Below are 20,303 nucleotides of genomic sequence, written 5' to 3'. Positions count from 1 at the left end.
AAATGTAATGACGCCACACTCCTGTAGCGAACGCCGGATGATTAGTAGCACAGGATCCATCTGCAGCTAAAAAAATACTTCCAGCATCAACATATGAAAACCTCAGCCTGATCTGATTAGTTTTGGATTAAATTATTAATAATTGGATACAAAAAGTACTTTATAGATTTTTTAGAACAGAATTTTAATCAGGTGAAGCTAAAGCTATGTCACTTGAGGATTTTTTTTCCGCCAGAACATAGAGATTTTTTTTATCTCAAATGTTTATGTTTTTGTTCAGCTTTGTCTTAATTAGTGCCCTGAAAATGGCCTTTTTCATTTTCAGAGCCTGTATGCTCCAGTTAACGATTAATCAATGACTAAATTAGCTGACCATTACTTCCTTCAATAATCGATTAATCGTTTCAGCTCTGCTAGTATTCAACCGTTTCAAAGAGAGAATTATCATTCAAAAGTGGAAAACGTTCAGGAAAGCAGCTCGAGTACTTACACTGAAAAGACAAATTAGATGAAAACTGATTAAGCGTCATTATATATAATCAAATTAAGATATGAGCACAACAGGACAGAACATGAATGCTGACTTTGGAATAAAAAAAATCTGCTAAGAAATTTACTACATCATTGGTTTGCAACAATATACCAAACAGTGAAACTATAGACACAAACATTTAAAACTATGAATTTATTTTCTTCAACTCATCATGACAAGGAATGTTTAATTATACTTTTTTTTTACACAATTTACAAGAATTAAACCAAGTTCAAACAACAATCACAACAAAACATAAAATTAAATTATTAAATGGTGCAGTAAATTACACTGATTTTTTTTTTTAAGTCTGAAAATAAACCTATGTGTCTTCTACACATTCCCCAGGTCATCGTCTCCCTCCACCAGTCGACATGAGAGTTAAAGGTTTTAAGATCCTCTACAACAAGCAAAGAAAGTGATCAAAGTGAAAACTAAACAAAACCTCTTGTGATAATGTAACAAACAGTTATGATTGCTTTGTTGGCCAACTTGTTTACAACAGATTTGGACACACCAACAGCATTACTGTTAACTAGGGGTGCACTGATCAACCGGGCTCAGACTTCCTTAGTTTTGGGTGACCGGCCGGTTGGGTCAGCCCGATATTTATGTGCGAGATTGACTTTCTAAACAAAAAAATATCTTTTTTTAAATTAAAAAAAAAAAAAAATCAGCTAAAATCGGCATTTTAAAGATCGACAATTGGCCAGAAAAAAGACCGGCATCGGTGCGCCTCTGCTGCCCGCACATCACAGGAATCTGATTAGTGGACGTTTTAAGTCCAGTTTTGATGTTCACCGCTCTAAAAATGATTCGCCTTCCCACGTAGATTTTCTAATTCACTTTGGCATTAGATATTAATAAATTGCTCTTTGGATTTTTGACGTCATCTTAAAAGAGGCTAGCTTGAGAATCCTGCTTCGCGTCAGATTTTTCAGAATATTCTGCCGAACAGCAACAGCAACAACAAAAACATTTAAGATGAACAGAATTTCATACTTGATGGTTCCAACATTCGGAGCTTCTGATTAGAGGTCGCAGTCAACAGCAGAGCTTCTTCTTCGTGAAGAACGCATGCACCGTCAGTACACCGTGTCTGATTGGAGCTGGCTAACATGCGGCACGCACGGATGCTGAACGCGTCACAAAGATTGCATACAGAGCGAGAAAAAAAAAACAACTAAAAATGTCTTTGTGGAAATTGCTGACTTTTTGATTTGATTTTTAGAGCTTTGAGACGTGTGTAAGGTTCTACCTCCATGTTCTGTTGTGCTGAGTGTAACCTGGGCGCCGTCCTGTGATTTCTAGAGACGTATGCATGCAACTGCCAGGATTTCCTACGGCACTGAAATCAGATTGTTTTGCGCACAGGTTGCCCTGAAGTACGAACATTTGTAGGTTAAATCATCTAAGAATCCTGGAGACATACTCACTTTGAAAGTAGGTGTGGGCGTTTATTGTATCGTTTATCGTGATACATTTCTTATAAGAATTACAATAAATTCTAATTTATAAAGCTCAAAACCATCCGTATTGTTATTTTTTTCTCACTCCTTTCAATCAATGAATGCCAATAAATTTGAAAGTGTGACTAAATGCAGTTACCTACATTGTAGCAGGAGCAGTCCAGTCTTTTTTTAAAATGTACTTGGTCAGATGTAAAACACAAACTTCCTTGTGGTGCAGCGAATTTTACATCTGTTGATTCGACCGATTTTCTTCCCTGATAGATAATAGGTTGAAATAGTTATACGCATCTACAGATACCTTGAAACATGTTTTCGTACTAAATATGCACATCGACTCCATGGCGAAAGCAACGGAGGTTCTAAAGATGCTGACTGAAGCCGGTTATCGAACGACACGGTCCGCAGCCAAATGAGTCACGTACCGACACAGGCTGAAGAGCCACGCAGAGAGGAAGAGCCCACGACTCCCAAAAGCAACGATTACAGATTACAGCTCGCAAAATGCACTTGGGAACAAATTACAGGAACAAACGGATCCAGTTTTCAATGTCCTGGGGATGAAACGAAAATCGGTACAAGTATTTTTGGCCTCAATGATCACCGATAAAATTTTGAAGGGAAAGTGGGAAGTTTATAAGCATGTGTGGGTGGGGTTTTATTTGCTGCAGGAGGGACTGGTGCACTTTACAAAACAGATGCTAAAGTGTGAGGAAAAAAGTATCCATGTGAAAATGCTGAAGCAACGTCTCAGGTCATCATCAGAGAAGGGAAAGTTAAGGCGCAAGTGAGTTATTATCCTAAGAACACTGCCAGATTAGTTACAAAACGGCTTAAGGACAACACAGTCAACGTGTTGGCATGGCAACCAGTTCTGTCAGGAGGAATGGAGCCAGAATTCCAGTAAAACTATTGTGGGAATTTTGTGGAAACGGCCACAAAAGGTTTGACCCAAGTCATACAGTTTAATAAAAGCCAAAGTAAAATTGTCTCCTAACTTTTTGACATTTTGGGGGGACTTTTTTGTAAATAATTCTGGTATTCTGCACTTACCTAAATCAGTGTGAATCTGATTTAAACTGTATTGCTTGAATAGAGGCTGCAGTATTTTGTTTTACTGTATTGGATAAAATTGAGAGGGTAAAATTTTGACTTCTAGATATTCCATTTGCATACATAGTAATAAAAAAACCTGCGTGATGCTCACCTGGACTCAGAGCTGCATTTGGTCCCCAGACACCGAGATGTAAAAGTGACACTTTGTCTTTCTGTTAGCTAAACCATCACCTTGTTCTCCTAAAGCATCCGTTTGGTTTTACAGTTAGCGGTCATGTTGAAGTTTCCTGTCAACAATCTGGGTTCAGTTCGGTCACTCAAGCACTGATCATCATCATCATCAAAAACGAAAAAGAAAGCAGCACTTTCTGAACAATGTTTAAAACGGTAAAAGGAAGGACAGTTACAATGCTCAATGGTCAGATATTGTAGCAGATGAAGGCACTGAAAACACGTTTGAGGAAAAAAAATAATTGTCTTTAGACTCTGCCATGTTGGATCCATTACCAAATTTCTCCAGCATCAGAGATTCTTTACGGATTACGAAGAAGTGACATTTCGGATTCATGAGGCAAAAAGCTGGTGAGGTCTCCTTTGGTGCCGGACACTATCTGTCCTGGTTCTCCGCCCTGAGACCAGAGTCCGAGGCGTCCTCTGAGGGGGTGTCCAGGACAGGGTTGACGAACCCTTCGAATTCGGCGTCGCCACCGTCCTCCGGGTGAGTGCTCACAAAATCGTTCTCCCACTCCAGAGCGTTGGAGTCCTCGGAGGCCGAGGTGGGGCCGCTGGTCACCTGTTTGCTGCCGGGCCGCAGGGCCGCCCGCAAGATGTCCTCCTCAGTCCGAGACCGCTCCCAGGCTGGAAGAGCTCGGTTGATTCCTGTGGAGGGAAGACGACGTTTTTAACTCCAACATCTACAAGTCTTTATTATTACTTTGAAGGGTTTGAACAAGTTTCACCAACTCAAATTTAAGAGTTTTTAAGACCTTTATGATTGGAATTTAAGACTTACATCTCCACATAAATGCACTGACGCCGTCTAGACAAGTGGCAACAAATGTGCAGTTATCCAGGACAGACGCAAAAAAAAAAAAGAAAAAAAAAAAGAAGCTCTCTAGCTAGCTAGCAAGGACATGTTAGCAGCTAGTTAGCGGTAGCCTCAACTGTCTCCAGGATGCGTGGGACTCAAACTTTTGCCTGACAGAAAAGTCCCACGAGAAAAAAAAATACACAATCCCTCACCTGGGATTGATCAACCTCTCACTAACTGCACTGGCTGCCATTCTATGGGAGCATGTTCGTCCTGTCTGTACGCCGGCAATAAAATGGCTAAAAAACATTTAATATATGGACTGATTTTTCATAATTTCTCTTATGTATATAATGTACAGTGTTTTTTTGTCACTAACTGTGTGTGTATCGTGTTTTGTGTGCGGAGGAGAGATCACATCAGAAACGGCAGAGAACAGACTCGAGGTGAGGCAGGAAGTTCTCCTGCCTCATGGCAGGGGGCGCTCATGATTCCAGATATTGTGACTGCACAACTGCAGAGTAAGACACAGTGAGCTAGCCATGGATCTAGCCATACAGTAAATAAGTAAAGTACAGCGATATATTTGTTTTCTCCTCTCTTCCGACGTCAACATGAAAGACTACATTTCTACAGTTAAACAGTTTTCTAAAGTGGATTTTAAATTGAAGCAGGAAATAATAACTAAAGGAAGACCGACACCGGAGCTGAAGGTTTTGCTTCGAGACAGTTTGATGATTCTCAAACGGAGTAGAAAAGACATGCCGAGGATAGACTTGGCTTTGGATGAACAGATATTTTTGTGCAGAATTAGCGATGCATGGATTTCATTGATACGTAAAGGTAAAACATCAATGAGATGCTTTTGTTTAGTTTTTTTAATGAAATGTGCGTTTTGTGGGCTACATTTTATGTTTAAATAATTCAGTAAAGTAGAAGTAGTAGCTAATCTACCACAGCAATTATTTATTAATTAAACATTAAGCCTAAAACGTACTACAACAACAGACTAAATGTTCTGTTCTGTGTGCAAACTTCTTGAATGTTTTTTGGTGTTAAATCCTAAAACATGGAGTGGCATTGTTGTCAGTTGCTATGGCAACGAGTCTGCGTAGCTTGGTGAATACAGATAACTTTGCTGTGGATCATAGCACGAAATTATACCTACATTTCTAAGTCTCACTGAGTTAACGCGGCTATGGATGACATGTAAAAGATTAGTCTTTTTGCCCTCCAGCATTGTATGCATGTGCGAAATTTCCGTACGTCCAATAACATGGTGTCTAAGTCATAAGTCAGTGCCTCATTAGTAATGAACCTCACCGCACGTCACTGTTGCAGACATATTATATGGACCACCTCAGGGGTTTTTAATGCATAGTCAGCTGTTAAATACAGAAAATGCTGACAAAAAAATTATTATTCCGCTGTATTTTGGCACCCCTCCAGACACTGGTGCCAATTTTTGCACCAGTGTCTTTGACAAATTATTGGTAAGCTCCTACCACAAATGTTAATGTAGTTAATTAGATGATACCTAAAATCAGACACATTTATCTTGTTAATTAGCAAACTTTCACAGCAAATAGATACCCCCATTTAAAGGTACCAGGGATAAAAACAGCAGATTAAAGTGAAACTAAATACTAAAAGTCGACCCGTTACCTTCCTCATCCTCCCACTCTAAGTCGAGCGAGGTCCCGTCGTCGTTGGTGGAGCGGGTCTTAGTGGTGAAATCCCAGCTGTAGTCCGTGTTGGGCGTCACTGCGTTTGCTTCAGAGGGAAGTCCTGCAAACACACAGGCAGTGGCTACGCTGCGCAACGGCACATTTCTCTTCCAAAAATCAAAGCTATGAACTGGTTTTAGCACAGCATAGGTTTGAATCCAGCAAAAATCCATCACTCACTGTTGCTCCTGAAAGCATCCGACTGGGCTTTCACGTTCTGCAGGTAGACGTCAAAATCCTCCCCAGAGGCTTGTCTGTAAAAAAGCCGGGCAGACAATCACTACAACAGGACTTTAAAGAGGGCAAAGAAGGAAAAAAAACACACACACACACACGCACGCACACGCCCACACACACAAATGTTCCTAAATAAAAATCTGCTGAACCTGGTTCTTGCAGAGCTGAAACTAGATGTGGACAGCTGAGTTAGTCAGCTTTTCAGTCCAAACAGTTCTAGTTACAATCTACTTATTAGTCAAGTTTCAGCAATTTGTTGTTTTTTTGTTTTTGTCTCACTTGCTCCCATTTTCTTCTTTTTTGCTTTTTGAAGCTTTACTTAGAACACTCTTAAGACCCAACAGAGCAAAATGTTAATTTTTGCCAATTTCCAACCAGCATTAAAATTTGATCAGGAGTGTACTTGGAAAAAGTTGTGAAATTATTCACAACACCCCCTCCACCCCAAAACAGTTTCTTAAGAGACGAGTCTGGACTTTTCCATCCAGTAAGTGAAACAGATAATTGCCCCTTCTATGTCAGTTTCACAATGGGAACCTTTTCAGAACCTTACGATCTCATTTGTGCCGCCAACAGAACTTCAAGGAACTCACTTTCTCTGCTGCGTCTCGGCGCCCGAGCCATCTGCTTTCCCCCGCGTCCTCTGAGTGTACAGCTGGAGATGGAAAACAAGACAAATAGCTCGCCGTTAGCAAAATGGAGAGGCAGGATTTACATGAAAACTTTTCAGAATGTCGGCCTCATGGAGACGGATGGAGAATAAAAAGCAAACAAACTTACATGTTCTTTAAGCAAGCTGAAAACCTTTAGACCGTAAAAGTAAGGGAGATAAATAAGGACAGGAAATGTTCTGCTTCAGCACCACTACGCTCGTCTTCATGAAGGTTTGTGCAAATCTGGCAAGCGCAGTTCCTAACAAAGTCAAAGATTTCCTGCTTACACTAATCAATAAAGCCTGTTTCCGCAGCACTAAAGATGGTTTCAGGAAGTGTTTTGTACATATTTGTGGAAGTAATTATTCATATATCATTTTGGAGAACCCTCAAGGTCCTGGAGCCTCTAATGTTTGGGTTTTATTTGCTCCCCATTGGGGGACATTCAGTCAACTTTTAAAGATATCCATAATCACTGCTATGGATGCAGATTCGAGGTTCAGTTGTACCTCGAATTGCCACCATCTGTTAAGCTGCACAGACTCTGTTAAACTGACAGGTTTCTTCAACTAAATAAAAGACAAAACTGAAGTAATTATCTTTGTACCAGAAAAACGGACCTCTGAGAGAAAGGAGACGCTCAGACCTTTTGGTTCTCTGGCAAAATCTCTCCGTTAGGAACCTTGGCATAACCTTTGCTTCTGGTTTCACTTTGGATCCCAATATGAAGTCTTTGGTTCGTTCTTGTTTTCAGTCATCTACCAACTCGTGCTTTTGCTTCATCACAACTAAATTATTGCAAAGCACTTTCAACATCAAACGGTTCCAAGTTGTTCAAAATGACAAAATCCTACAAGTTTTCACCCGTGACTCAAGCGTTGGCGTGACTACAACGGCTTCTGATCTGTTTTAGAGTGCAGTTTAATATTCCTCTACCGACTCGGAGAGCTTCTCATGGAGAGTCACAAGGTTAGAGGGCTTTTTGCCTGGCAGGCCCCTGAGGTCCTGTGATCAGGAACCTGCTGACGGTTCTCCATACAAGACGAAGACAAAAGAAATTGTGTCAATAATTCCTTAATATTAATAAAAAAATAAGAAGTACCAGTTCCACTGGCAGATTATTTCAGCAATAAGATATTTTCCCCCATGTCATAAGTGAAATAATCTGGCACTTTTTCATCAATATTAAGAAATTATTGACTTATGTGTTGATAATAAATTACTTTAAGTTAAAGTTAAGTTTACTTTAAGTTAATTTATAACCAATTATTTGAGGAGAACTGAACTGTAACCATGCAGATGAAATATTCATTGCCCCAACATAATAAACAGGCTGATCAGAACAAAAGAAAAAACACACACGGCTAAAACGAAAAAGAAAGAACAACACACAAACGAGAAGGAAAAGGAGGAGTTTAAAAGCCAGGACGGCCCACCTAGAGGGACACCGGGTCAGAGGAGACGCCGTAAGGTAAACTAGCAGAAGGGAGCGCTCAGTGCCGCCTCACCTCCTTCATTTTTCGTTCACGAGCCAGCCTGGCGGCCTCGCGCTGGGCGGCATTTCTAGCCTCCTCTTCTAGCCTTAACTTCTCCTCCTGTGCCTCTAACTGAGCAGAAATAAACAAAATTAAACAAACACAAAACAGAAAGTTAACAAAACAGAAAACAAAGCGATGCTGCAAATAATAATAATAAAAATAATAAGCCAAAAACAAAAGACTGAAAGCACAAAAAAAAAAAAAAAAAAAAAAAAAAACGGGAGCTGGAACTCTCAAGAATTAAAGCATCATGTCTCACCTCAACTTGCAGCTTTTGGTCAATGAGGACTTGTTTGTCAGAGATAGCAGCGTAGCGGTGTTCTCTGAGGTGACTGAGCTCATCTTCATTGATGGGCCTGCAAATAAAAAAAACAACATCACAGTTTTAATATTGGTGAGTTTGTTTTTTTTTTTTTGGATTCGGACCCGACTGCTTACCTTGGACAGGGCTTTGGGCTCTCAGCCTGAAACGTAAACAGTCACAGTATTTTTAGTCACTTTTAAAACTCTGGTGTAAAAAACTGGATCAGTGTTATTTTCTTTAATTCATCATGAAAGGAGAATTACAATCAGGATAACGATGACAATGTGAAAGTAAAAGTCCCCTCAGACTGCCTGTATGGAAAATGCTAAGTTATATATATTTATCAATATATTATTATTTGTATTTTTTTTCTTCTTTCTTTCTTCCCTCTTCCAGTAATATCTATGTGTGATTGTAGTCACACTTTTACTTTTAAGGTATTTTTTTCTCCGGTAGCCAAGCAATGACATGTCTTTGCCAAATTTATAATAATTTATTCAACTTAAACACTCTTTTGCAATTAAATTACTTCCTAAGTAGCAAAACCGTGAGTAAAACAACAACAACAAATTAACATATTTTATTGGGATTTTATGTCAGACACAAATATAAATTTTCCTTTTATAAAAATACAAAAACTGTGGCATGTATTTGTTTTCAGGCACCCAAATTAATTCCAACCAACTTCCTAATTAATTCCAAACCTTCCTCCACATTCTGCCGTTCAGAAGTTGGAAATCAGAAGAAAAACCACAACTGTAAGAAAGTCATGAGTTTCCACAAGGACTTTACATAAAAATCACAAAAATTACGGCCAACTCTGAGCATCCTCCTTTCCGAGACTGTCATAAAAACTCAGAGTGTATTCAGTCGGAGGCTTCTTCCAATTCGCTGCAACACAAACAGCTACAGGAGATCGCAGCCATCACCATCTACAGTAACTCTCGGAAGAGTCTTGAACAATTTGAGTCACAACAACATATAATTTCCCTTTGGAATCAATAAAGTATTTTTGATTTTGAACTGACTTGAATTTGTGTTTGTTTATCATAAATTCCACAATTAAAAGTTTGTGGTTGGGAGGTGAAAAATGTGAAGGGACATTGAATACTTTTTGTGAGACTGAGAATTAAAAAATAAATTAAAAAATCTGACTTACCTCGTCACTTTCTACCAGATTTTCAAACTGGAAAAATTAAAGAAAGAAAGAAAAAAAAAGACAATAAAAGTAAACTTGGGTTGAATATTCACAGTTCAAAAGGACAAAATTAACCAAGTCCATAAGTCATACCTCTATTGTGTAATGCTCTCCTGTAGTAGAACTTCGAAAGTACTTTGACCTGAAACATATTTAGAGGAATATATCATGTTTTGATAAAGCTAAGGCAAACAGATTTGCAACACAAATCAGTTATTTTTGGTCATTTTAAGCTTTCATTAAATGACTGTCTAATCATACCTGCAGGTAGAGGCTTGCAACAGAAACAAGAATATGACATAAAACTATCATTATATAAGCTCTATAATGAGACAGAGGGGTAAATGAGTAGGAGGGAAGCTGTGTAGAAGGCGGCATGGGGCTAAAACATCAATTATTTACACTCAGTTTGGTGACAGAGGAGCCTGAACGCAACACAAGAAACAACCAAGTGATAGTTTGTGCGTTGAAGACGAAATTAAAGCGCAAAAAAAAAAAACATGTAAAAGTTCAGAATTGCGTTGGGAAAGGAAACGTGTTCGAATACATTCAAGCTAGACTAGCGTGAATGTATTTGTGACTAAGCTGTCAACAATAAGGTGGGGTGGGGTCTTCATTCCCCGTGAGACCGACCGGCCGGCTGGCTGCAGGTTAAACCCCAAACAAACAGCACAAACTGACCGGCCTTAATGTTAAACCCAGTCCTACTTCCGGTGGCGACACAGACGGAGCAGCACTGAAGCCTTCCTCCACATTCTGCCGTGTCACTTATAGACTAAAAACCTTAGCTGCGTTATCAGTAACCGGATACACTGGGTCAGGGATGCTGTCAGGCTAGTTAGCTCGGCTAGCTAACTACTAGCCTCACTTTACGTACCCGCCTCCTCTCTGGATCCTGTTGGCTTCCCTCCTGAAGAGCCCCACGCAGTAAGCCCAGCAGTTACCCATCTCATTGTCAGGAATGACCGGAGTCTGGGGGTCCAGCTAGCACTCTCCTGGAAGCTGCTGGTGCATCACAACAGGCGGCGACATCATCATCATCATCAGGTCCAGTCCTCTGATCCAACCACTTCCTCATCCTCCTTCCTCTCTGGCTGCTAACTCACCATGCCTGGAGGAAACACCACCACCTGCTGTTCCACCTAGAAAAAAAACAACAACAACAACAAAAAACCTAAAAAAAAAAACAAGTTAAGGCACCCAGATTCTTTACATTTTCTACCCAGTTACCAGAGGCGCAACTACATACTTTCTGGGTGTATGTGAACACATCATCTCCCGCACCGCCCAGGTTTAATATGTCCATACAGCTCTTCCTTATTCATGCACTCATAAAATACAGTAATTCTGTTATGGACTTTCTCCAGCAGAATTTCAACTGGGCCAATCAAAAAACAGATGGAGAAGTTGTGAATGATGACATCTGTAGTTTCAGCAATGGTAACGGAGGAAGTGTGAAGCCTTTCAGTCCGTGTATTGGCCACGTTCCCATGGCTGGTTCAGCTCTGTATTTCTCCCTTTGAAATTGGGGGGGTGGTTATTTACAGCAATGGGAATTTCCGGTAAGCTTCATAGCCTCCACAAGGTTTGCCCGTACATCACAGGCAAATGTTAGATGTTGGGTAAAGTTTAAAGCTTCAACAGAGTCCACACCTCCAGAGAAACGATACTGAGAAACATTTCTGAACATCATTTGTGAAACTATATTGAGAGTTATCATTTCTCAATAGCAAGAGTTTACCTAGTAATTGGTGTTACTTTATAAAAAAGAACCAACACAAAAATAGCAGCACAAATCATCACTGATTGTGTGAACTCTGCACATACTTCAAGCAACATGGATTCTGCACCTCTCTTCTCTTGCTCCAGTCTCTGGGACTTTGACTTTTAAATGAAATGCAAACTTTAATTTAAAGGAAGATGAGGGACCACTGAGTAACGGCCTAGACCGCAGGTAAGAGATATCCCTGATGTTGGAGTTGGGGATATGAACTTGCAGCAATGCTTTATAGCATAAAACACTACATTTCTGATATTCTTTGCCCTTTTTTAGCAATTCATTCAATTTGTTTACTAAAAATATAATTTTACCGCTTTTTGTATAACAAAAGGAACAGTTTAAATTTCCTTCTTCTCATGCTCCTGCTCTACATTTGAAATTATGATTTCCGGTGACCAGTGAATCATTTCCAGTGGTTGACCGGTCCTCACTAATGCAGAAGAAACACTCATCTAAGCGTAAGCCTGTGAAAAAGACTCCAGGATGGGAAGATGATTACTTTGAAAACGATGTCATTACATATGGGAACTGGACGAACGACTTGGGGCCAGTACTTAGAAAAATTGAGCCAGAATTCATACCGTGGGTCCTCAAGAAAGAACCAACCTGTGAGACACTGGATGCAACACAAACTGAGACAGTCGGCACCCCTCCCGACCCCATTAGTGGCAAAAGTGTAAGAAAATGGATGGATAGTCATATTTTAGACTATTATAAAAAGCCAGTATGCACTGTTTAATGTAATAGGTTTAATTAGAATAGTTGTGTGTGTATTGTTCTTGACCTGTTGGGGTGCTATAGCACAGTAAAATGTTTGGTAAAATTAAAAGAAACATTTCTTACAAATTTACAGAGAGGTGTTGCATCAAATAAACACAGTGCTAATGATATGCAGCATGATTTCTAAACCTTTTGCTTTCTAGCATAGCTTTGAAGTTCGGCAACAAAAGTAAAATCCTAACATTAAAGGATAGATTTGTAAGATATATAACATCAAAAGAATCCAACAGTCAGTATCACTTTCTTAAAAAAAAAAAAAAAGACATTCTTTCTCTGGTACTGTAAGAATAATTCCTCCGCATCACTTCCTGTTGCTTTTTTCACTCCGTGTCGTCCAAGCCAAAGAGGTAATCGTTGATGTCGTCCTCGGCGGGCTTGTTGTCCACATCGGCGACCTCGACTTTCTTCACAGCAGGCATGCATCTAGGCATGAGCTTCTTCCCACTCTGGGAAAAAAGAACAAAAAAACCCAAAAAAAACCGTGACTCCATCTGTCTCTGTCTCTAAAAGGATTTCGATGTCGCTGCAGTAATACTCTGACTAATCAGAGGAATCAGACGTACAATTTTCTTGGAGTCAGCCAAGGATCTCTCCAGATACCTCTTCATCCGTTCCTTTTGTTTCTCTCTCTGCTCCATCAGCTTTTCCTCACGCATCCTGAGTCACAGTATGAGGACAGGGAGGCTGAATAAACCCTTGTCTTGCCCGTTTCATTACACCTCATATTCTCAGTGATACCTGCTCCTCTTCTCGCTGTCCTTGACCTTCTTAACCGCTGCCAGTCTCTCTACTGGCATGCCTTCGAGGCTCTGCAGCAGCGAGAAGACGCGACTTTCGATTTTTGCCACCTTCTGCAAGGTGCTGAGGTCGGTGATCCCGTTTTCCACACAGGCGCTGTAAACCTCTGTCACCTTTTCATCAAGGGCGTCCAACATTTTGTCCTGGAAATAAAAAAACCCACCAAGAGTTTAAATATTTAAATGTTCCGCCGACGACAAACAATTGGTATTTTAGTTGCTCAGTGTTTTCAGAGTCTGATGAAACTGCAGACGATTCTTCATGTTTTTCATTCAGTCAATTGCACAAAAGTTCCTCAACAAAATGACCAAAGAGTTCAAGTATTTTTAGATTTATTTTACTTCTTATTAGAAAATATGTGCTTTTTCCACTACAAAAACACAAAATCTTACAAAGTATTTTTTGGTCTAATTTCTGATGCAAATATTTTAATGCACTTGGAATAAGACAAATTACAAAGTATTTAGTAGTAGATATTTATAAAAAACAAAGATTTTTGTCAATTAACTAAACATGGCTCTTCGTAAAGGTTTCTCACCAAGATGAATACTCTTGTGTACATTTGTAAAAAAAAAAGTTACAAGCAGATGTTGGAAGACGATTTAATCCCACATCTGATATTAAAACCCGTCAGCTGTGTCCAAGGAGAACAAGAAAAGACAAATTGCTATATGCAAAATTTTGAGTTTTCCTGGATTTCGCTGAATTTTACAACTGCTCCGGATCAAACCTACAGAAAATTTTCCACCTACAGTGAACACCCAAATACAGAACAGAAAATTCCCCTGTTCCATTTTCTTTTTGGTACTTTCTCATTCTTCACAGCTCTTCACTCTGAAATATGCATGCAAATATGAGTGCAGACTCTCCAGAAAAGGGGTCAGATATGCATATTTAGTGTCCTTACTTGGTCCTGTGAGCTCAGTGAAACATGAAGCTGGACCATCTGTTCGAGCTTCGTGCCTCTCGCCTTCTCTTTGTCAAGTTTCTGGTTCAGCTCTTTAATCTGTAGGGCTATCTTCTCCTCCTCGTTTTCACTTCACACACACACACACACACACACACACACACACACACACACACACACACAGAGCAATCTAAACTTAGTAAATGGTTTAAATCACAGGTGTCAAACTCAAGGTCCGTGGGCCAAATCCGGCCCGCCACAGCTTTTTATGTGGCCCTCTAGATTCCAGACTAAACACTAAATGTGCTTAAACATTATGTTATCAATCAAATCAATGCAGTTTTTATCTGTTTACTGCCAAATTATATCAATCAGTCCCTCCAGTTTCTTGAGAATTATTGTGGAAATTCACACAAAATCAACAAATTGAGCTAATAATTGGGAGTTTATTGCAGATTTTTCTCAAAAAATTGTCAAAAACTTTCTTACTTGAACTAAACAGCTGCCTCAGCTTTCATTGATGTCAGATTATAGTCCATGATCCATACAGAGAGCTATAAAAAGTCATATTTACCGTCATAGATAAGCGCAAATATTTCCAAATTAGTACTACAAACACTTTGACTTTTATTGGGAAAAAAATCACAGAAAGAATCACTAAATCCTGGAGGGACTGGAAAGATGTTCAATAATATTATTTAGTTTTAAGGATTTATTGATATTTTAACAGTTTGTGAGCAGGTTTTATCAATGCATTCTGGCACAACCGGCCCTTTAAAACCTCTTACACCCTCAGGGGGTATAAATAAATTTAAACTTAACATTTTGGGCAAAACCTTTATGCGGAATAGTTTTTGAAAGATCAAAGCCTCTTTTAGCGGATAATAAAAAATAAAAAAAATTTAAAGGCACGTGGAGCCTTTGTTTACAGAGCGAGCCGAGGTCCCGGCAGCTGGACCCACCGGTGGGTCCGTCGGGTTCTAGGGGTTAAGAGCATTCATGATCTTGATTTGGCCCAAAACGAAAATGAGTTTGACACCCCTGGTTTAAATGATGCTGGATAAGAAGAGAAAAAGGTGCAGGCTACTGTGCAAACCGCTTACATCTTCCTCCTGGTCGTATCCACGGTCTGCCGGAGTTTCTCCAGCGCCTCCCCCACCCTCGCAGAGTTCTGAATCAGGGACAGGTTCTGCTCTGTCAGCTCTGACATCAGGTCCAGTAGCTGCTGGGGATCGGTGAAGTAAAGCTCTGGCTTATCCTGAATGGTGGAGGGACGTCAAAGGTGAAAACTGCAGATAAAACACTCCAAAGGTAAGATGTTCTGGTGAGGGGAAACTGACCTCTAAACTGTCAGAATCCGGTGAACAGGTTTTCTCTCTGAAATATGTAAAGACAAAGTTTTAAATGAATACGTTTCATAAATCATTCCCAATTTCCTACCACAAGAGGGAGCTGCACACAAGAAAACGAGTGTCCAGAATTCACCTGTTATCGTTGTAAATTTGGGTAATGTTAAACATATCTACAGATACAATGCAGTGTGTTAAACTTACAGCCAATATTTAATAAATATAAGTGTAGTTAAATAAAAGGTTAAATAAAATCTGATTTAAGATTCTGTTGCTCCACAATAAGCAAAAGTAAAATTGTCCCACTTTTACTTGCCAGTGCAATTTGCTAACGTTTCACCGATTTATTGCAGAAATCATTTTCCAGCCAATAACACTCAGGACACATGCCAGTGTTTGATCAGTTATTCTGTAATTTAACAAACTTCAGCGTATCTAAGGCCAACTTACATTTTAAAAACCCATCTAAGACATTTTAAGGCCTTCATGTTAGCCACATGAATTTAAGACTTTTTAAAAGACTCTTAAAGGACACGCACACATCTTGCTGTGTGCAACAGTAAAAACTTAAATACATCCATTGAGTGTTACATGGAAAATATGAACAAATTAAGATGTCCTGGTGTATAGCACAGAACGCAGATGGTTAGAAGTGTGTGTAAGTGCTCTTGCAGCGTGTCACTTTGAGAAGAGGACAACCTGGTCGCTCTGACAGGGGGAAGCTTCCTCTCCAAACCTGCGGATAGGCAAACAGGAAACACACGAATAAATGATTGCTTTTAACCAGCAAAATGCATCTCGCGAGCAGAAACGATTAAATTAGCAATCAACTCTAGAGCAACACTAAATTGTTATTCCAAATACCCGTCTCAGTAGGTTCCACTTCCTGTCCGTCATTCTTTTCGGACGACGTTTTAGCCTTTGAGTCTTTGCTCTTCTTCTCATCCTGCCACTCTGGAGGAGAAAGTCTGAACAGGAAGTCTTTGTACTTCAGGTAGTCTGTCAGAGCGTCTTCATACTTCTCTAGTTCACTATGAAATAGTGATAATAATAATAATTAAAAAAGCACAACACAGATATCTAGTTGCAGTTTTGTCACCTCTCGGATACTTCCGCGCTCTGAATAATGTCATATAACGTACAAGTGTTTGTACTCTAAGGACTTTTTCATATTTCGCCACTTCATAACCACAAGCTAGACGTCTAAAAAGTGTGTGGTGGATTTGTGTTTCCCCACCTTAAGGCTGTTTGTTTTGTTTTGTTGTTTTTATTCACACATGAACAAAACTAACACTGTTCATGCTTTATTTGAGCAGAGGAAGAGAAGCAGGTCAGAGGTGAAGTATCAAAATGCAACACTGCTACCTTTGAATGGTCCTCATTTCAGCGGTCAGCTTCTTGATCACGGCATTCTTCTCCTGTTTTGATTTTTCCTCCTGTTCAAAACTGAAAGCATACAGATGCGTGTGTTAGTTAGAGCGATATCCTAAAACAACATCCTGTTGTCCCAAAGTGAAGACGTTCACGGTTACACCCACAGAGCTCTGGCTTCCACTGACTTCCTCTCATTCTCCCTGAGGAACTCTTCAAACTTTTGGTTGTCCCTTTCAATGAGCTTCTCAAATTGCTTCAACTTTCTTTCCTCTTTTGCAACGGCCTTCTCCATCTTCAGGATCTCAGACCGTTTAGTCATCAGAGACAACTAAAAAAAAAAACCCAAAAGATAAGGAGGACATATTACAATATCTGTTTTCTGTAAGTAAAGCCATAACCTTTGATTCTCTTGTCTCGTTTATAGGAAACATTTCAAGGCAAACCTGAAGCCTTCTTGAGATTTCACTGTTTACTTTAGAATGTTCCCTTAATTAAAACTAAAATAGGAATGGTTTCTGTTTGGCGCCAGGATTAGACAGACTCCGACTGCGAGTCCAAATCCTTTTCCACCGTCTAAAACAATTCACCTCCAAGACTGCTTGTTGCCGTTCCATGAGGAGTAATTCATGTCTGCTTTCTTTTGTGAGTTTCTCTGTTGAGAGAGGAAAACACGACAGCTGAGTTCTGCACGACGTCACAAATGGCATTTTTGACAAATGTGGACAAATTTGTCGACACCCACAGTAAAATGCATAACGAGCTCCTTAACAAAGACCTGAGAGGTGAATCTTTGACCACTTCTCTTGACATCTCTTGATTCCCCCAGTCACATATCCTTTTTGTTTTTCTGCCATGCCTTCTCGAGCGGAAGAAAAATAGCTAAAAAGCACTTCAGTCACATGTGGGGGGTTCCACAAGGGTCTATCTTGTTTAACGTCCACACGCTCCAACTAGCTCTACATTACCACATCGCCAGGTAACCGTGAACCCATTAAAGCACTCAGAATTTGCTTTGAACAAATCAATGCATAACTTTCTTCTGCTAACCTGAACAAAGTCGTTATTTTTGGACCTAATGAGGAACAATCAATAGCTTCCAGCTATTAGAGCCAGAAGCTACTGATCAGGAATTAAATCTGATCAGTAGTAATGATGGACTCAAACCTTTCAGAAACATTTCAGGAGTTAAAACTTGAACTGATGTCCCAGCAAGATCTTGGCTAGGCACCAAAACACATTTCAGCTCTGCTGTTGTTGGTTCAGGTCTAGAATCAGAACCAAACATGGAGTTTTTCTGCTCCTCTAATCTGGAACAAACTTCCAGAAAACTCTCAAACAACCAGAACACTTGAGTTCCTTTAAATCAAAAACCTATTAGTTTAGAATTGCTTCTGGTTAATAATAACTGGAACATCTTCAATTTTAGTCCATATTCCCACTTTTTCCCCCCCTTCATTATGACATTGCTGTGTAACGTTTTATGCTATTATCATAAAAAGCACTTTGAATTGCCCAGTGGCTGAAATGTGACGATGACAAACAAGATTTACATTTATCATATAACTGAGTCGTTACATTGCTAGTGTTCCAGTAATCGCGCCACAGTTTGTTGTTTTGTTAGAAACAAACGTTTCATGACGTGGAATTTTTTTCCACTGAATAAAACTCAGAATTTTCCTCAAATTTTCCATGAAAGATTACGCTACCACCATAAAAGAAATACTTTTCTTTTTAAGGCTCTTTACACAATTTTATCACAGTCATCAAGAGATACGCCCACATCTGATTAACATTGTATAAAAGCTGAACTTCTCCACCCTTTTCTCGCGCTACCTTCTTTCGCTGTGGTGATTTTCAGCTTGTGTGTGCTCCGCGTTTGTTTAGGGAAAGCTGCTTTACTCCTGATTTGCTTCAGACTTTTCTTCTTCTCGCTTTCCTCCTCCCCATCCTCCTCCTCCTCCAGTTCTCCCACCAGCTCATTCTTCAGCTTGGCCAGCGCTCTCGCAGCGTGGGTTGCCTTTTCTTCAATTGGCAGCGCCAGAAATTTTCGCATCTCCTGAGCACCCAAAAAAAAAAAAAAAAATTAAAAAATTAAAAAATACAGTTTAGGGGGAGAGAAGCTTGACTTCAACACGACTAAATAATTTTTTTTGCCGCAAACGTGGAAGTGGAGGAGCACTGCAGACAAGGGGGAAAGTTGCAATTTGTGACGAAGCACACACAGACCTCTCTACGATTTGCCGTTTCCTCTGCACTCAGTGCAAAAACGGTCTTGTTGTTTGGCACTTTATATGGGCTCTGCTGTGGCCTCCTCCTCCTCATTTCTGCACACAGGAATGAAGAAAAAAAAAAGAATACATATGCTAATAGGAGTTTAATTATCTCACTTTTTTTCGCTGGAGATTTGTTATTTTATACCTGCTTTTTGTAATTTGGCAGCAACATCAGCCTCTGAAACCAAACCCCTGTCTGCTCCGTCAGCTGAAAACACAAATGTTGCAACGGTACAGTGGGTGTGCTGGTATATACTTTAAGTGTGAATGCTTAGCATCCTACCAGAAACATACAGGGATGCGGTGAAGACATTTTTATTTCTGTTGTCCAGAGCCAAACCAGATCACCCTTTAATTCTGCCGTAAAAAAAAGACACATAAGACAAAAGATAGAAAAATCAAAGGTCAAGTATTGGTATTAATCAAAGCATTATTGAGATTGTTTTGTATTGATGTTTGTATAAATTTTTCTTTAAATTTACAAATTTAAAGAAAAACTTATTTGCTGTTTTTGGGTTGCAAAGCGGATGGATGCCTGATAAGTATAACTTTACTTCATGTTATGTGTTTGATGTAGCAAAGCTCATATTTAAATATTTTCATCTTAAATCTAAAAAGTAACTCTCACTGTGGCTCACTCAAATCCCATGGGCTTTGAGATATTGTTTCCTGAATGATAAATGAGTCAATGATTTTATTTCTCATCCATTCTTAAATTTCCAAATAATTTTTATTAACAGGTCTATCTTTATTCAGGCCGAGGTGAAAGCTGAACTTGGTTTTCCCTAAAATGTTTGTTAACCACAAGTAAACCTCGATTAATTCATTATGGGAATCAATTTTCACATGTTTTCCCCCCTAAAAAACACTGTTTGAAAACTTTAAATCAATTATATGACTAGAACATTTAAATGTGACAAAAAGCAAAACAGAAAAAAAATCAAATAGCTAGCCATTTGAAGTAGGTTTATACCGTTTCTTGCCTAAAACAAATTAGAAAACAGCTAACAGTACAAGATAAATACAGGCTTTGCCAGGTTAGCCTAAATTAAGCTTAAATTTCTCTCTTTTTCCTGAAGAACAAACAGAAAAATGTTGCTGTTCAAGATTAAGAACACGTTTTACGCTTGATGGAAATAACAAAAAGTCATCCTACCACGTGAACGGGTTGGTTTTAATGACTTAAAACCGAAGAATTCACCTACCTTGAAGATTCTAGAATGACTTGTGTTCTGTTGGCATGGCAACCGGTGCCTTTGCGGTCTCTTTCGTATAATTCTGTCAACTACTTCCGTGTT

General features: G+C 39.4%; 2 protein-coding genes across 2 annotated transcripts; both read right to left on the bottom strand.

Moving 5' to 3' along the window:
* Positions 1 to 670: 670 nt before the first annotated feature.
* Positions 671 to 11,088, bottom strand: ap1ar (adaptor related protein complex 1 associated regulatory protein). Its single transcript, XM_014987360.2, has 10 exons — positions 10,622 to 11,088; positions 9,838 to 9,886; positions 9,706 to 9,732; positions 8,681 to 8,706; positions 8,502 to 8,598; positions 8,213 to 8,311; positions 6,645 to 6,706; positions 5,995 to 6,068; positions 5,753 to 5,875; positions 671 to 3,936 (listed from the first exon to the last, which is right to left on the bottom strand). Exons 1-10 carry the CDS (start codon positions 10,690 to 10,692, stop codon positions 3,665 to 3,667), a joined length of 900 nt encoding a protein of 299 aa, XP_014842846.2. The 5' UTR covers positions 10,693 to 11,088; the 3' UTR covers positions 671 to 3,664.
* A 1,147-nt stretch (positions 11,089 to 12,235) lies between these two features.
* On the bottom strand, positions 12,236 to 19,939 carry LOC106933317 (cilia- and flagella-associated protein 100-like). Its single transcript, XM_088009788.1, has 13 exons — positions 18,959 to 19,939; positions 18,566 to 18,788; positions 17,320 to 17,384; positions 16,897 to 17,060; positions 16,724 to 16,804; positions 16,223 to 16,389; positions 16,058 to 16,094; positions 15,350 to 15,386; positions 15,113 to 15,267; positions 14,010 to 14,139; positions 13,043 to 13,245; positions 12,868 to 12,961; positions 12,236 to 12,750 (listed from the first exon to the last, which is right to left on the bottom strand). Exons 1-13 carry the CDS (start codon positions 19,052 to 19,054, stop codon positions 12,625 to 12,627), a joined length of 1,578 nt encoding a protein of 525 aa, XP_087865914.1. The 5' UTR covers positions 19,055 to 19,939; the 3' UTR covers positions 12,236 to 12,624.
* Between the last annotated feature and the right edge of the window lie 364 nt (positions 19,940 to 20,303).

Source organism: Poecilia mexicana, unplaced genomic scaffold (genome assembly GCF_051168715.1).
Source record: "Poecilia mexicana isolate PSO_F unplaced genomic scaffold, ASM5116871v1 scaffold_10, whole genome shotgun sequence".
NCBI classification, from domain to species: Eukaryota; Metazoa; Chordata; class Actinopteri; order Cyprinodontiformes; family Poeciliidae; genus Poecilia; species Poecilia mexicana.
The sequence above is the reverse complement of the archived record's forward strand: the minus strand, read 5'-3'. Positions and strand labels throughout refer to the sequence as shown.

Bases quoted from the DNA above. Each gene is read 5' to 3' on its own strand.
- ap1ar (XM_014987360.2), bottom strand. From the start codon at position 10,692: ATGGGTAACTGCTGGGCTTACTGCGTGGGGCTCTTCAGGAGGGAAGCC. The intron at 6,707-8,212 runs GTGAGGCGGCAC...TTCCATCTCCAG, and splicing joins GTGAACGAAAAATGAAGGAG to CTGTACACTCAGAGGACGCG. The intron at 6,069-6,644 runs GTGAGTTCCTTG...GCTTTTTTACAG, and splicing joins GCCGAGACGCAGCAGAGAAA to ACAAGCCTCTGGGGAGGATT.
- LOC106933317 (XM_088009788.1), bottom strand. From the start codon at position 19,054: ATGAGGAGGAGGAGGCCACAGCAGAGCCCATATAAAGTGCCAAACAAC. The intron at 16,805-16,896 runs GTGGGTGTAACC...GTATGCTTTCAG, and splicing joins TCAGTGGAAGCCAGAGCTCT to TTTTGAACAGGAGGAAAAAT. The intron at 15,268-15,349 runs GTCAGTTTCCCC...TCCACCATTCAG, and splicing joins CGGATTCTGACAGTTTAGAG to GATAAGCCAGAGCTTTACTT.